The sequence below is a fragment of the Sander lucioperca genome, chromosome 12 (genome assembly GCF_008315115.2).
Source record: "Sander lucioperca isolate FBNREF2018 chromosome 12, SLUC_FBN_1.2, whole genome shotgun sequence".
NCBI classification, from domain to species: domain Eukaryota; kingdom Metazoa; phylum Chordata; class Actinopteri; order Perciformes; family Percidae; genus Sander; species Sander lucioperca.
In genome coordinates this window covers 6,463,325-6,477,321 of record NC_050184.1, presented here as the reverse complement: position 1 = coordinate 6,477,321, position 13,997 = coordinate 6,463,325, and the positions used below count along the sequence as shown (strand labels likewise).

Here is a 13,997-nt window from a genome sequence, read left to right as displayed (position 1 = left end):
CCTCCAGATTGCTTTCATTTTCAAACTTGTAGTCTTTTCCCCAACCGGCACTGACCTCCAGACTTGCTGTATAAAATTGGTGAAGTTTAACACGGTAACACTAGAAATTTATCCAAGATGAGAAACACATGATATTCCTATACTAAACACACTGTTCTAATGCACAATTTAAGATAAAAATATTTGCCTGTTCATGTGAAACTACTTGTTCACAAATAGAAAGACCAGTTAATGAGCCACTCCAAAACATTTTTTTAAAAGCACTTAAAAAGGTTGAGGGTTTAAGAACTGAATCTAGATGAGTATGCAATCGAGATAACCCAATATGGGCCACCACAGTTTGATCATTAGAAATGATCAGCAATAGTACAGCCCAACCTAAACTGCTCCAACATCCATTGTCAATACAACAGGTAGGCTTAGCTACTCCGTTATTGTACCACATATACACACAGTTATCAGCTATAGCTGCCCTTCACACTACTGCAGGTTGACCACAGTGTTGTTAACAGCAAATATGTTCCATGTTTAAAAAGCAGTATGGTGCTACTTTATAAGTGACTATTATGTAACTTTTACACGTTTCTGAAACTGTGTAATGTTCCATCTGATGATCATAAATGACCTGTAACAGCAAACGAGACTAACAGTGAAAAGAACGCTAGTTTTATATAGTTTTTAGTAATGCCTCTAGTAAAGTCACAAAATGATTTTTTGCAACAGAACAAGAATACTGAAGGGTCACAGATTTCGGTGTTTCACCAGAAAAAGCCTGTGTTAGTGTATCCAGCCAAAGGTAGCAGGAGATTTCTTTATATAGGCCTAATTGCAACTAAAAGCTAAAAGAGAAAGTGAAAGACAACGGGCAAAACCGAGTCAATCTCGGTCGTTCTTTTAACAGATGGAGACAATTACCGAATTGTAAATGATTAAAAAACGTCTCCGAATTGGCCCTCAGGTATGTAATATGTCTATGTCATTCATAAAATAACTGGACAATGCGTGACGTGGTTGTACGCCAGTAGCCTACATTAAATTACGTCCCTCTTCCATTTAGCGCGGACGTTTTATTCCTTTTTGTCCGTGTTTTTGTTTGTGTTGGCCTAGTATTTTCTTTTCCCTTGTCCCCCTGTACCTGTGTAAAGCATCGTTGGGTTTCATGAAATGCACTATATGAGTTATTACTACGTTGGTTGCTACAACAAACTCTTAATGCTTTGGTTCGTGACACAGTGACAGTGATACCTGGTTTAGCTCACGAGACATCCAAAGTAGGCTAAGTTGCCGTATGCAACGATGCATCTGTAACGTATTCTCTTATTGTAAATGAAAGATTTTCTGTCTGAGCAAAATATTCATCGCCACTATATGACCTCCCAGTAACGCTAACTCAGTAATCTACAGTGGGCAATACAGCACCGTAAAGAAAAGACCTTTTCGACAGCAGGTGTGGTAAAAACACTACCACTTTTGTCCAAATCGGCCTCTAGAATCAACACAAACTGAAAGTTACACATAGCCACTTTAATAATATATCTTCAGTTAGTGTATTTTCTATTTGTTTAAGAACAGAGATGTAAAACACAGAAAATAGTTCAGGAACCCATACAAATAATAGGTATGACTATATTTTAATAGCCCAGCTGAGGCAGGCAGTCTTCTCCATTTTGCTTGTGTACCAAATTAATCTTTCATGCACAGTTTGCACCTTTTGACTCTGTGGAAGCTGCTATTAATTGATTCAGTCATCTACTGTGACATCTCTTGTTTGGGTGGGGCAGGGTAATGCAGGTAATAGCAACATATTTCTGTAAGCCCTTTTGTCCCATATGGCCTGCTGTTCACCACAGGACATTGCATCTCCCTGTATCTGTGTCACGTCTATTGTCTCTCCACGTCTTAGCTCACATACGAGCCTAACAGATGGCTGGCTGGTCACTGCCCCTCCCTCCCATTAAGTAGTAAACAACTTATCCCTTTCTCCCTCCCTCTCGCTCTGTCTGTCCAATCCCTTCGGCCTCCAGGCATAATCCTCAACATTACCTGCTACTGTACATCTACACCGCCATCAACTGTACATTCACATTTGGTGTCTAAGGTAATTCAACCAAGGCAACCACTGTGTACTGCACTGCCTCAGAGGGCACGAGACTAAGATTACATATGTGGTCGTTTGAAGTAGAAAGTGTATATAAATCAGAGGATGAGCAGACTGTTAATCAACTGAAAAATGGGTTAGCTATATCTACAAATTCCCTATACCATTATCTGGGGTTAATGTAGGGGTCATATGTGCATTTCTCTCACCCGTAGGGTCATCATCAGCTCCCTCTGTCGCTTCAGACTCAGTGTCAGCCTCCACTTCGCGGGTGATGGTGCTCACGATGCGTAGCTCGGGAAACAACGTCACACCTTCCTGGCTCTCAAATTCGGCAGCGCTGCGAGCAAAGTGGTCGATGCCGCTCAGGCTGATCTTGGGCTCTTCGGGCTGCAGCACCATCACATAACCTTCGGCATCTGGCACTGTTACGCAGGACTCCTCGTTGAAGCATCTGAGGGGAGATTCAAGTTTAAATACCTAGAAACCTGTATCGTTTATCGTTTTTTGATTAGGTTGCTGGTTCTCCCTCTGCTTTAAAATACATAAGGGGCATTTTAAATGTGCCCTGCTTCCATAATCTAATGCAGGGGTCACCAACACGGTGCCCGCGGGCACCAGGTAGCCCCCAAGGACCACATGAGTAGCCCTCAGGCCTGTTCTAAAAATGAAAATTGAATATTGATATTATCTGTTTCTCACCTTGTTAAGTCATTGTTGATAATTATTGTGAGAAATCATGAACGTGATCAGTGTCTTCACATAGATGAGTATCATTAATCATTAATAATCATATATAACTAAAGGCAAACTGAGCAAATTAGTTATTTCAGAAGAGTGTATCAAACTGGTAGCTCTTCGTATGACTCAGTACCCATGAAGTAGCTCTCAGTTTCAAAAAGGTTGGTGACCCCTGATCTAATGTATGTCCGGTTCAGGCAGGGTGATGGGGAAAGACAAAATCCTGAGATGGACTCTTACAGCTTCATAACAAACATGACAAATTAAAGTGAATACATTTGAGTTGCCCTCACAGGTAGAAAGTTAAGATATAAGGAAAATTAATCATTTTGTCTAATTGCTCAGTCCACCCAATGAAACTCTGCTGATACAGATGTGTGCATATGCAAATAAGAAACAATGTTAAACTGCAACACTAACTGGAACTGATCTTAGAGTCGTCTCAGCAGAAACCCGAGTCTTAATACATTCTTTGCATACACCATCTGTAAATGTAATGCTGTTTTGTTATTCACATTCAGTCCCTGAATACATCGTTATAAAATACATCAGAGAGAACTGAAAAAGAAAATGCAGAATCTTACAGCCACCTGTCATTCTCCGACCTTTTACTCTCTTTGTTATGGAAATTAGGAAAAACTACTGACCTGATCTATTTTACCTCATGAAACCATCCTTACATTTAAAGCATAAAGACAAACCCTCTCTGAATGTCTATTAGGCAGAAAGAACCTGTTTCGCAAACAAGCTCATAACTACTGGGGAAGTATTTTTGGCTTCTGCTACTTACTTGACGGTGGTGGAGATGCGAAGGTGCCTGATGCCAGGGGTCGGGAACTGGCGAGAGTTCAAGTAGGAGAGGTGCTGCATGACTTTGTCAAAGGCATCAATGTCGTCGCCCTCCACGGTCAGAGAGGACTGGTTGGGGTTGAACTCAACCTGAGAGAAGAAATCAAGTTGAGTCATTTGAGGCAAGATTGTCTAATGCTATGCTTACACGCAAAAATGTGTTAGTGTGATGCTAAGCTATTAATAAAAGTCATTTAACATGTGTCACACAAAGCACTTGCACCCATAGTCCAGGAGAACCTGTCAATGTTAACCATACAGCTGAAATGGTCAATTTTTGGCTGATATACATTTAATTCTTGTTGTCTGTTCTTTAAATTACCTTTTTAGTGTTTTTTTCAATTTACACTTAAATGCAACCTGTAAAGAATTTGAGTGCACACTTTTCTTCCCCTACTAGGATCCAACTCCTAAACGGTTTGCAACCAAGTTTGTTTTGTGTCTCTAAAACACTGTGCTCTCCTCACCTTGACAGCTGAAGCTACTTCCTCAGGCAGCTGCACATCCAGTCCTTCCTTGCAGGTGTACAAACAGTCAATCACCTTCTTGTTCTCCAGCTTGCCAGAGCGGATCATGAGCCCCGCTAGGTTCCCTCGGAAAAACTGGGCCATTCGAGCATTTCCACCTGGGCACATCAGGATAGTGAAGCGGAGAAGCAAACAGAACACACACATAAATACAACTAATTAGTTAAGTGTACATTCCACAGACTTCACCATTTCTGGGCTGGTGATTCAAGCATGCTGTCTCAATGTGCAAAGCTGGCGTGAATGGCGTTCATGCAAGTTAGTATGTGTGCCCTTACAAGGCCGGAGGCCTAGTGAGGGAGACAGGAGAATGATGGATGAGCTTATACACGCCGTATGCATGCAACATCTGCATTAACCGAGTGAACCGCTGCTATACTGTGGAAAACAAACAGCAAAAAGACACTCAAAGGTATTATCTAAGATAATGGTGAAATTAATCCTCTTTAGTCACCTTATTTTCACAAAATAATGGAACCATCTTAAGGACTGCAAAATGTTTAAAATACACAAAAAGGATGAGAGTGTTTCAGTATTGCTGGTGGTGAGGTGCATTAATCCTTTCGAATAAGAGGTGAAACAACTGTGTTGTGTCTTCTTGCTGAAACATAATGAGTGTCTGCGCCACTGCACCTGGACCTCCGCATCTCAAAGTCACACAGTCATCCAGCAGTGTGTGTGTGTGTGTGTGTGTGTGTGTGTGTGTGTGTGTGTGTGTGTGTGTGTGTGTTGCTGTAGCACTGTTATCTGATATGGAGGAGTTACTGCTTCTGACCCAAAGGTCATGTTCTGAAACAGCTATCACGACCAAAATGCTGCAGTCAGGTCAGAGTTTTGTGCTCATTATATGTCTACTTCTGCTCTGTTTGTGTATTAACTACCTGGCTGCTGCAGTGAGAAGAGTGTAAAAATGGAGAATGAAGAAAACGCAAAAAAAAAAATGCATTAAAAATCAAACTCATTCATACTGCATAATGCACCAAACAGTTATGAATAAACAAATATTTCTGCATCTAGAATGTGTAAGAATCATTCTAGTCGAAATGGAATGAGGATGCAGTTAGCTTGGTGGGACATTGTGGACACATGGACATATTTGAGGAGTAAGGGAAAGATTTGAGCAACCTGAGGTGGGCTCAGAGACTGACTCAGTGTCATTGTCATGTCCTGAGTTGTCTGTAAAGGACAGAAACAAGAGAGCAGGGAGAGACAGGGAGGAGGGTTGAGGATCTGTAGTAGATTCAGATGCTAAATACGAGGCCATGGTGCATCATTTGAGAATCTAACAAAGAGTTAATAAAATAACATGCACAATAAATTTTTACACAAGCTCTAATCAAACAAATATAATAATAGATTATCAGGTAGCATTAAAGCACTTTTCTTTTACTATTTTAGCCACCAAAAAAAGCTAAATGTTACAGAAACCAAAAGACATTCAAATCTTTTCTTTACGATATATCGGTGCTTCAGATTTATTTGTAAATGAATTAATTTTGTCAAACTTTAACTTTCAGAGCATTCCTCCAAAAAATGTATTAAAAAGTTTACCTTGCCAGCAGGCACCAATGGTGAGCTGAGTTTCGATCTTGGAGGAGTGCAGTGGGTAGTCCTCTGTAACCAGGAAGGGCTCAAAGGTAGTTCCATCCACAAACAGGGACACAGTGGGCAACTCCACATTCAGCACATAGTGATGCCACTCTTTGTCACACGCCTGTGAAGAACACAACAGAGAGAATGAAAATATTAATAATAATAAATTGTATTTATGAGCGCCTTTCTGGACACTCAAGGTCACCTTACAAGACAATATAATAATAATAATAATAATAATAGTAAAAACAAACCGAACATTACTAAGTACAGATGAGTGGTGATCATGTTGGATATGCCAGTGTGGGAAAAAATGTGTTTTCAAGCGGGGTTTGAAAAGGGAAAGTGAGTTAATGTTGCGAATGTTTGGTGGAAGGGAATTCCAGAGGCGGGGGGCAGAGATGCTGAAGGCTCTAAACCCCATGGTCGTCAAATGGGCAGGAGGTGTAGTGAGGTGAACAGGTGAAGAAGACCTGAGAGTACGGGTGGGTGCGTTGATATGAAGGAGGTCAGTGAGATACAGAGGAGCGAGGTTGTGAATGGACTTGAAGGTGAGAAGGAGAATCTCAAAATCAATGCGGTGTTATACTGGGATCCAATGAAGCTGCTGAAGAACAGGAGTGGTGTGACTAAAAGAAGATGTTCCGGTGATGATACGAGCTGCAGAGTTCTGAACCATTTGAAGTTTATGTATAAGTTTGAGAGGAAGAACAAAGAGAAGAGCTGGGGGAAAAAAAGCTGGAATGTGGACTGTAAAAGTTACACAGTGCTGTGTAACTAACTTTTTTTTTGGTTAAATTTCATGCGACACAGTCTATCACCCTCTAAACTCTAAACACAAAGTTTGGTAAAAGAAGCAGCTGACCTGGTCGAGTTTCCAGTGAAACTCGGCTGGTTTGTAGTTCTCGGCCTCAGATGGATCCTGACGGAGGAGGAGGATCAGCCTGCAGTTGTGGACGTACAGCGAGTAGTGGTGTCTGTTCATCTCTGCAGTGGAGAATATGAGAGGGGAGATCTAGATATGAAACTGTAGCTCTAAAATGTAAATGCAAACATGTAACTGAATATCTGAATATATGTGAATATTTAAAATCAACTGCAATCTTCTATAGAGGCCACGAGAAACAATGAAGCAACTACCACACAATAACATTAAAGAGAAAAGGTTTGTGTAACATATGGTTTACTGTTACATTTACAACTGATGACTACACAAAAAGAGGGCAGTAAATTACTTTTAAACACAAGCACAAGCTTGTAGCCATGTAATGATGAAATATGTGACTACTGGAACTTGTCATCAGCCCATGCCAATTTCATAATTTACAAACATGTCTGCACAGGTTCTCACGGTGGCAGAAAAGATTGGCAACCAGTTTAACAACCAATTCCTATTAACAAATGTACTGTTCTCTAACCTGGAAATGCACCCATAGGTCATTTTCTTGGAGGAAAAAAACAGAAGTCAGAAAGGTAGGATTTATCTGTACATGTAATCTTTGTACCAAAACAGCAACTGGCTGTTAGATTTACAAGATGTACAGTACGTTTCTCAATATGTATCCTTAGACGTAGTCTATTACAATATCTAATACATAAAAAAAATCAATCATATGATGCCATACACTATAATTAGAGAGCATCAGGTTATAGGTCTATATAATTCAAATGGACTGTGGAGTTATCATCCATTAACAGACCTCAAAGCATATGCTTTCCTCTCAATTGATTAAGATAATCAAAAACAGGGCACCCTTTTAGGAACATAGTAACATATGTTTCGGAAATACGATTCTGGGCTCAGGGGGCTGATTATAATTTGGCAACATTACAGTATATTATCCATTTAAAGGGATAATCATGAGTCTAGTAGTTACATCAACAACAATTTCAGCACCCTATAAAACCTGCGTTTAACTCTTTTGGCATCTAAGTGGCATACTCATTATTTTTGCACATATGGTGTCTGAACATATACATTCATATCAAAACAGCCCAGTCAGTAGTTTTTGACGGAATAGATAACAGGTATACTCACATACAAGTTGAGAGTTTGACTTACAAATGAAAAATAAAAAATATGTTTGTTTCTGAACTGTACAGGTCTTTTGTTTAGCAGAATTTACTGGACTCCAGTATGAAATATGTAATCAATTACTCCACTAACAGGAAGTTAATTCAACTTCCATTTTGAAAAATCATTTTCATCACATGATCATGGGTTTGGGAGCTTCCTGTCCAGGGCACAGCGTATGATGTAATCCTTCTTATATAAGCAGTCGAACAGAAGCTGATGAACTGCCTCTCACTGACAATGGCAGAGACTTTACAGTCAACAAGATCAAGGAGCTTGTGACCAGTGACCACACACAAAATTTACAACTAGTGACAAAACATGGAAACGTCATGGAGCACTCGGCAGAGGTGAGAAAGTTTCCATGTGTATTCAGCCAGCTGAGCACTAAGACTGATTATAGCCTGAAGCTAAAGGTTTTTTTTATTTTATTTTATTTATTAGAGGCATATGTTCAGACACCATATGTGCAAAAATAATGAGTATGCCACTTAGATGCCAAAAGAGTTAAACGCAGGTTTTATAGGGTGCTGAAATTTTCAGATAACTGAGTCTGCATGTCTGGTCTTAACAAAGGATAATGTGAAGTAGTTTTACATATTTTTTGTTGCTCCTTCATTGTGTTTCTGACATTCATATCAAAACAGCCCAGTCAGTAGTTTTTGACGGAATAGTTAACAGGTATACTCACATACAAGTTGAGAGTTTGACTTACAAATGAAAAATAAAAAATATGTTTGTTTCTGAACTGTACAGGCCTTTTGTTTAGCATATATATATTTTTTACAAATATTACTCACGTAAACAACCCTTTAACTAAAACTAAAATAACTTTTAGTCAAAGTAGTTATCATATAGTGATGTTCTTTGTATTTGAAAACCTGACAATCAGTGCGGGAGTGATAGCAGGTTTACATCTATATTATGGTGGGTTGGCTTCCTTTTTGTTTATTATGCGTTTAATTATGTACTGTATGTTTACTGTGTGTTTTACAGTTGACTACCTGAAAACCAATATAACCTCATAAAACTATTTCACCAAAAGTCAAACTGGAGCTTTGACACAGTCCAGGTACAGCTAAAATCTTTATTTTAGACAACTTTCAAACAGTTCTACTCTTCTCCAGGGACGTTACCTGTCTTGTCAGAGTTGCAGAGGATGGTCTCCTTCTCATGGGCCCCAGGGCCATGTCTCATCCACACAGAGATGGTGAAGGGCTCCTTTAGGCTGGTGCTCACCATGCCATCAGGAACCTTGATGGCCTGGGTGCCATTGAACTCAAACACCTGGTCACTGTCATGCCCGTTATCGGTAGGCAGACCTACTGTCCAGTTGGCGGAGCTGCTGGGTGCAGGCAGAAGCTCCACGGTACCGGAGCTGGCTCCTAAAAAACAATCAAAGAGGACAAAGGCATTTATATTGGCCACTTGGAGTTCCTAAAAAAGAAAATATCACTACTGACAATAATCATTTCCAGTGGAGCAGTTACTTACCACACAGCTTGTGCAGTGACTTCTCAGAGTAGGTATCACGGTCGCAGCCCTTCCCAATATGGTTGGTTTCCAGTTCAATGTTGGCTCGGATGGATGTGATTGGCTCATCACAGGTCTCCAAGTGCATGCTGGGGAAAAGGGCCAGGCTACCTGTGCCAGGCTCGTATTCAATCCTCTTATTGAAACCTGAAAGACGAAGCCAAAGGTAGGAAAGAATGAAAGGATGTCCTTCAGCACAGCACCGATAACATGTGCGCAGTCAATACAGGGGCTGTCAATGGTAATTACTCATTAAGAAGTACTTCAGTTCTTTCAAACATAATAAAAGGCCTTTGTAGCTTAAAAGAGGTAAATAACCTTTTTGACAATGGCATCAGTGGATCGCTTTTGTTCAACACAGAGACACGCCTAAACAGTGATGTTTGGCGAGCTACATCGAGTAGAGGAGAGCTTTGATACCTTGCCAGCTGGGTTTGCAGGTGGGCTTGACGCTGATCTTGACCAGAACGTCCTCGGAGGCACGGTTCTTTCCACAGTCGTAGGCGGTCACAGTCAGCTTGTACATGTGCTCTTTGCCGTAGCTCAGTTTCTCTGTGTTCTTGATGAATCCTGAGTGAAGCAGGGAAAGAGAGAGAGCGTGAGGGCCGCACTTTGTTTAATTTCAAAGCTGCACCTAAGCTAGGAAATGTATTCAGCTCAAAAAACTTTGAGCTGATAAGCAGCAGCCCAAAACAAAGTATTTTCAAATATTTTTTAAAAAAGGCTGCCAAATTGAAATCTTTGCTAAATAGCTCAAAAGTGATTCACTGTCAAGCTGAACTAAAAGCGCAATATAATAATTGACATCTCTGAAAAGCCTGATCTGGTTTTTACTGGCTCTTTCATTTAGTTATACAAGACATGAAGATAAATAATCCTACAGTCCGACACAAATGACCAACTGGGGTGACATTTCAAGGAGACCGTCGTCGTCTCACAAGGCAACAAGCTGCCTTGAATTCTAAATGACAGTCTTGCGTTTACACAGATCAATGTGATGTGTCTTACGCATGCACTGCAGGGTTTACCCGACATGCATTAAAACAAGGCTGCTAGGTGTAGGTTCTTACCATCTTTGTCGATGGTGAAGGGCACATCGGGGGTGACAATCTCGTAGTTGCAGATTTGGCTAAACTGGAAAGAGCAATCGGCGTCCACTGCCTCCACCTTCAGGATGCTGTCATACTTCTTTCCCTCGATAACGGTGGCTTTGTAGGACTTCTCCTTGAACACTGGCGAATACTCATTGATGTCATTCACCTGGATGTGGACAGTGGCCCTGAAATGGACATGCTTGAGTTAGGACACTGTCAGCTAGGGATGTTCAAAGACATACTTACTTAATAAAAGAATGTGACGACTGTTTGTCAATGACATGTCATATTAGTCCTGTTAAGTAAAAAGTACTTTAAACAAACTTTTTGGGGGTCAACTCTTCTTCTTTTTTAAGATTATTTTTTGGGCATTTTAGGCCTTTATTTCTGACAGGACAGCTTAGACTTGAAAGGGGAGAGACAGGGGGAATGACATGCAGCAAAGGGCCGCAGGTCGGCGTTGAACCCGTGGCCGCTGTGTCGAGGACTAAGCCTCTTTATGTGAGCGCGTGCTCTACCAGGTGAGCTACCCAGGCGCCCATGGGGGTCAATTCTTAATTAACCTGGTACATACATTTATAAAAAAAATATTTGAGGCTTGCTTCTTGCTTGTACAATTTACAGCGCAAGTTCTCACTTATATCCAAGCAAAACTGGTATTGTTACTGAAATTTCTCTAACCTAATTGATATCAAATTGAAAATGTAATCGAATCGGGACCTTGAGAGCCAGAATCTAATCTATTCGGGGAATCATATGCGATACCCAGCCTGCCCTATTGATTACTCTACAGATTATTTTCTCCATTCATCATTTTGTTTATAAAATTCCCCTTATTTCCTACAGCCCAAGGTGACATGTTCAGTTGTCTTATTGTGTGCTGTAGCTGTTTTTATATATTTATTTATGTTTTGAATTGCTCTTTAATGTAAAGCACTTTGAAATGCCTTGTTGCTATACAAATAAAGTTGCCCTGCCTTGCCTTACCTTATCAACAGTTGAAAACCCAGAGACATTAATTTTTTTTAAATTACTGAAACAACTGATCAAAAGCAGTTACAGATTCATTTTCTGTCGATTGACTAATTGAATAATCGTTGCAGCCCTAACCTCACCTCATCTGAATGCTCATATAAATGCAAAACTTGTTTTATTTTTTAACTAAACTGACTGCACTCTGATTGTTTTAACTGCAGTCACACTATACAGAATCTGGTTAAGGAAAATTTGTGTTCAAATCAGGTACAGACACTTCTGAACTGGCAGAGGTTAACTCACTTGTGGGATTTCTTCATGTTGGCACCATCAGGACCCTCTCCACAGTCATAGGCTTGGATGGTGAAGGTGTGCTCCTTCTGCAGCTCGCAGTCCAGCTTGTCCTTGGCCCGGATGACCCCCTCACCAGTGGACTTGTCAAGGACCACTGCCTCGAAGGGGACATTCTGCCCATGGATCCTGAAGCCGCAAATCTCACCTGAACACGCCAAGAGCCAAAAGAGAGTTTGCTCAGAATGACTGACGTAAGGTGTGAAATTTTATTGTTCAAATGAAAAATTATGTTAACAACAAAACCATAAATTCACGCAAAAAAAAAAAAAAGAAAAGATCAGCCACAGGTTTTGGGTGCCAGGGAGTTGTAGATAGGGGTGGGTGGTGTCTGTGGAGGAAGCCCAAAAGCACTGTCATATGGGTGAGTACTTGGGGGGGTTGGGAGAGGGTGTGGGACATTTAGTATTGTAGAAGACGGAGTGTCTTTTCCAAGCCACTTGAAAACATTGCATCCAGTCATGCAGGCAGAAACCAAAAAGATATGGACAGGCATTTTACAAAGGTACTTAGGATTTTAAAAATCAAATTTATGAAACCAAGCCAGAAAAAGTAAGTACATAGAGAACAGTATTTAAAGTGAAGATCATTTATCTCTGTAATGAATAAAATGACTATTGTATGATAGAAACAAAAATTAACATAAATAAAAGAAACAAAAATAGTATTTGCAATAGAGCATTATAGCCTAGTGATAAGCACCAATTCCGTCATCAAAGCCCAAAAATGTCTGTGAAAAGAAAAAAAAAATCTTAGACAACACCTTAAAAAATAATTTTTCTTAATCAAAGAAAGTCTTCCTGTGTAATTTCGCCTTGCATTCAAAACTACTGCAAAATAAATCAATATCAAATTAAATCATAAGAGAGCTTAACTGCTACAATAACAGTAATCAAACAAAAAATACTGGATGAGAACTGGGGTTAGAAATATCAACTTGCTTGACATCCACATCAAATGACAACTGCAGCCATGCTAATGGTAGAGATTAGTGGTGGAGAATTAACTCAATATATCCACTGAGGCAAAGATGCAACAACAGACACTTTGCAGCAGAGAGAGTTTGCATTAGTTAACAATCTCAGCAGCTTTCAGTTGAAGACTTTCATGTCAGAAAAGTCCACAGGAGTCACTGTACCTGCATATATCTGAGAGGTCGCAGAGAGGCACCATGAACATGGATGATGCTTTTAAGACGTTCACATTAAAATACCAATTCTAGTGTCAATTTCTGCTCCAATTGCCATGGATGTTAAGAGGTTGTGAAATCATCTTGTGTGTCCTTTCAGATTTGACTTTATTATTAAATGTGGCAATAATTGGCTTTTTCTTCCATATTTTTTAATTAAAAGGATTGGACAAAATGGCAGCAAAGTGACTGAAAACTCCTGTTTTAAAGCAGCTTTCTGTTTCCTGGTGACAGCTGAAAAACTGTTAGGGTCTGCAAACTGCAATGGATGTCTCATGCACAGATATTTCTAAGTACAGTCAGCCCCACATCACACTTTTCATCCAGCTGTTGGAAGTCTAAAAAATTGAGGGTGAGAAAAACATAAAATCGAGAAAACCAAATGGGGAGATTACAGAGCATGGCGGGAGTTTCTGTGTAAAAGTGTGGATGCTGTTTTTTGCGTTAGTGGGTTAATAGTAACAACTAAGCACAAGGCAGAAGAAAGAGCCCAAGATCACCTTCTTTAGTGAGGGTCACCTCAAAACTCTCTACAGGGAAGAGAAGATAAACCCAGATCAGTTAAAAGAAAAGTTAGGATCTCAGAGAAAACACAGAGAGGACAGGAAGGAAACATACTCTTGCTATAAGCTTACAAAATCCAAAAAATATTCAGTTCTCACAAGCAAAACATCTTCTGCCAGTTGAAAGAAAGGAAGGATTAAAACACGTATGAAAAGCCAGTTGTGTCGAAGTATTTGCAGTTTTATTAATGGCTCAGCAACTCTTTTTAGAAGAAGCAACTAGTGAAAAAGTGACAGGACATCCAATTGCAAGCTATAGAAATCTCACTCTTTTATGTCAGCATGTTTTGGCGGATTCTGGAGAGTCTGTCCTTTAACAAGTTCGTCTTACTTCTTAAAACACTGCACATACAGTGTTCATATGGAAAACTAGTGGATGGATTTATTAATTCAATTTGATAATTAAAAAT

The 13,997-nt window shown here is 40.0% G+C and overlaps 1 protein-coding gene across 4 annotated transcripts in view; it reads right to left on the bottom strand.

The window, feature by feature from the left end:
* Positions 1-13,997, bottom strand: part of clstn1 (calsyntenin 1) — a 40,648-nt gene that overhangs the window by 7,778 nt on the left and 18,873 nt on the right. Inside the window, exons 3-14 of one of the 4 annotated variants that reach the window (XM_031286414.2) lie at positions 13,525-13,554; positions 11,788-11,983; positions 10,486-10,694; positions 9,836-9,985; positions 9,377-9,562; positions 9,019-9,267; positions 6,674-6,795; positions 5,767-5,929; positions 5,341-5,391; positions 4,156-4,313; positions 3,630-3,778; positions 2,308-2,552 (exon numbers count right to left, since the gene is read on the bottom strand). In XM_031286414.2, coding sequence (XP_031142274.1) covers positions 2,308-2,552; positions 3,630-3,778; positions 4,156-4,313; positions 5,341-5,391; positions 5,767-5,929; positions 6,674-6,795; positions 9,019-9,267; positions 9,377-9,562; positions 9,836-9,985; positions 10,486-10,694; positions 11,788-11,983; positions 13,525-13,554 — 1,908 coding nt within the window. The remainder of the gene's footprint in view (positions 1-2,307; positions 2,553-3,629; positions 3,779-4,155; positions 4,314-5,340; positions 5,392-5,766; positions 5,930-6,673; positions 6,796-9,018; positions 9,268-9,376; positions 9,563-9,835; positions 9,986-10,485; positions 10,695-11,787; positions 11,984-13,524; positions 13,555-13,997) is intronic. The other 3 variants (XM_031286416.2, XM_031286415.2, XM_031286417.2) reach the window with 3 other exon arrangements.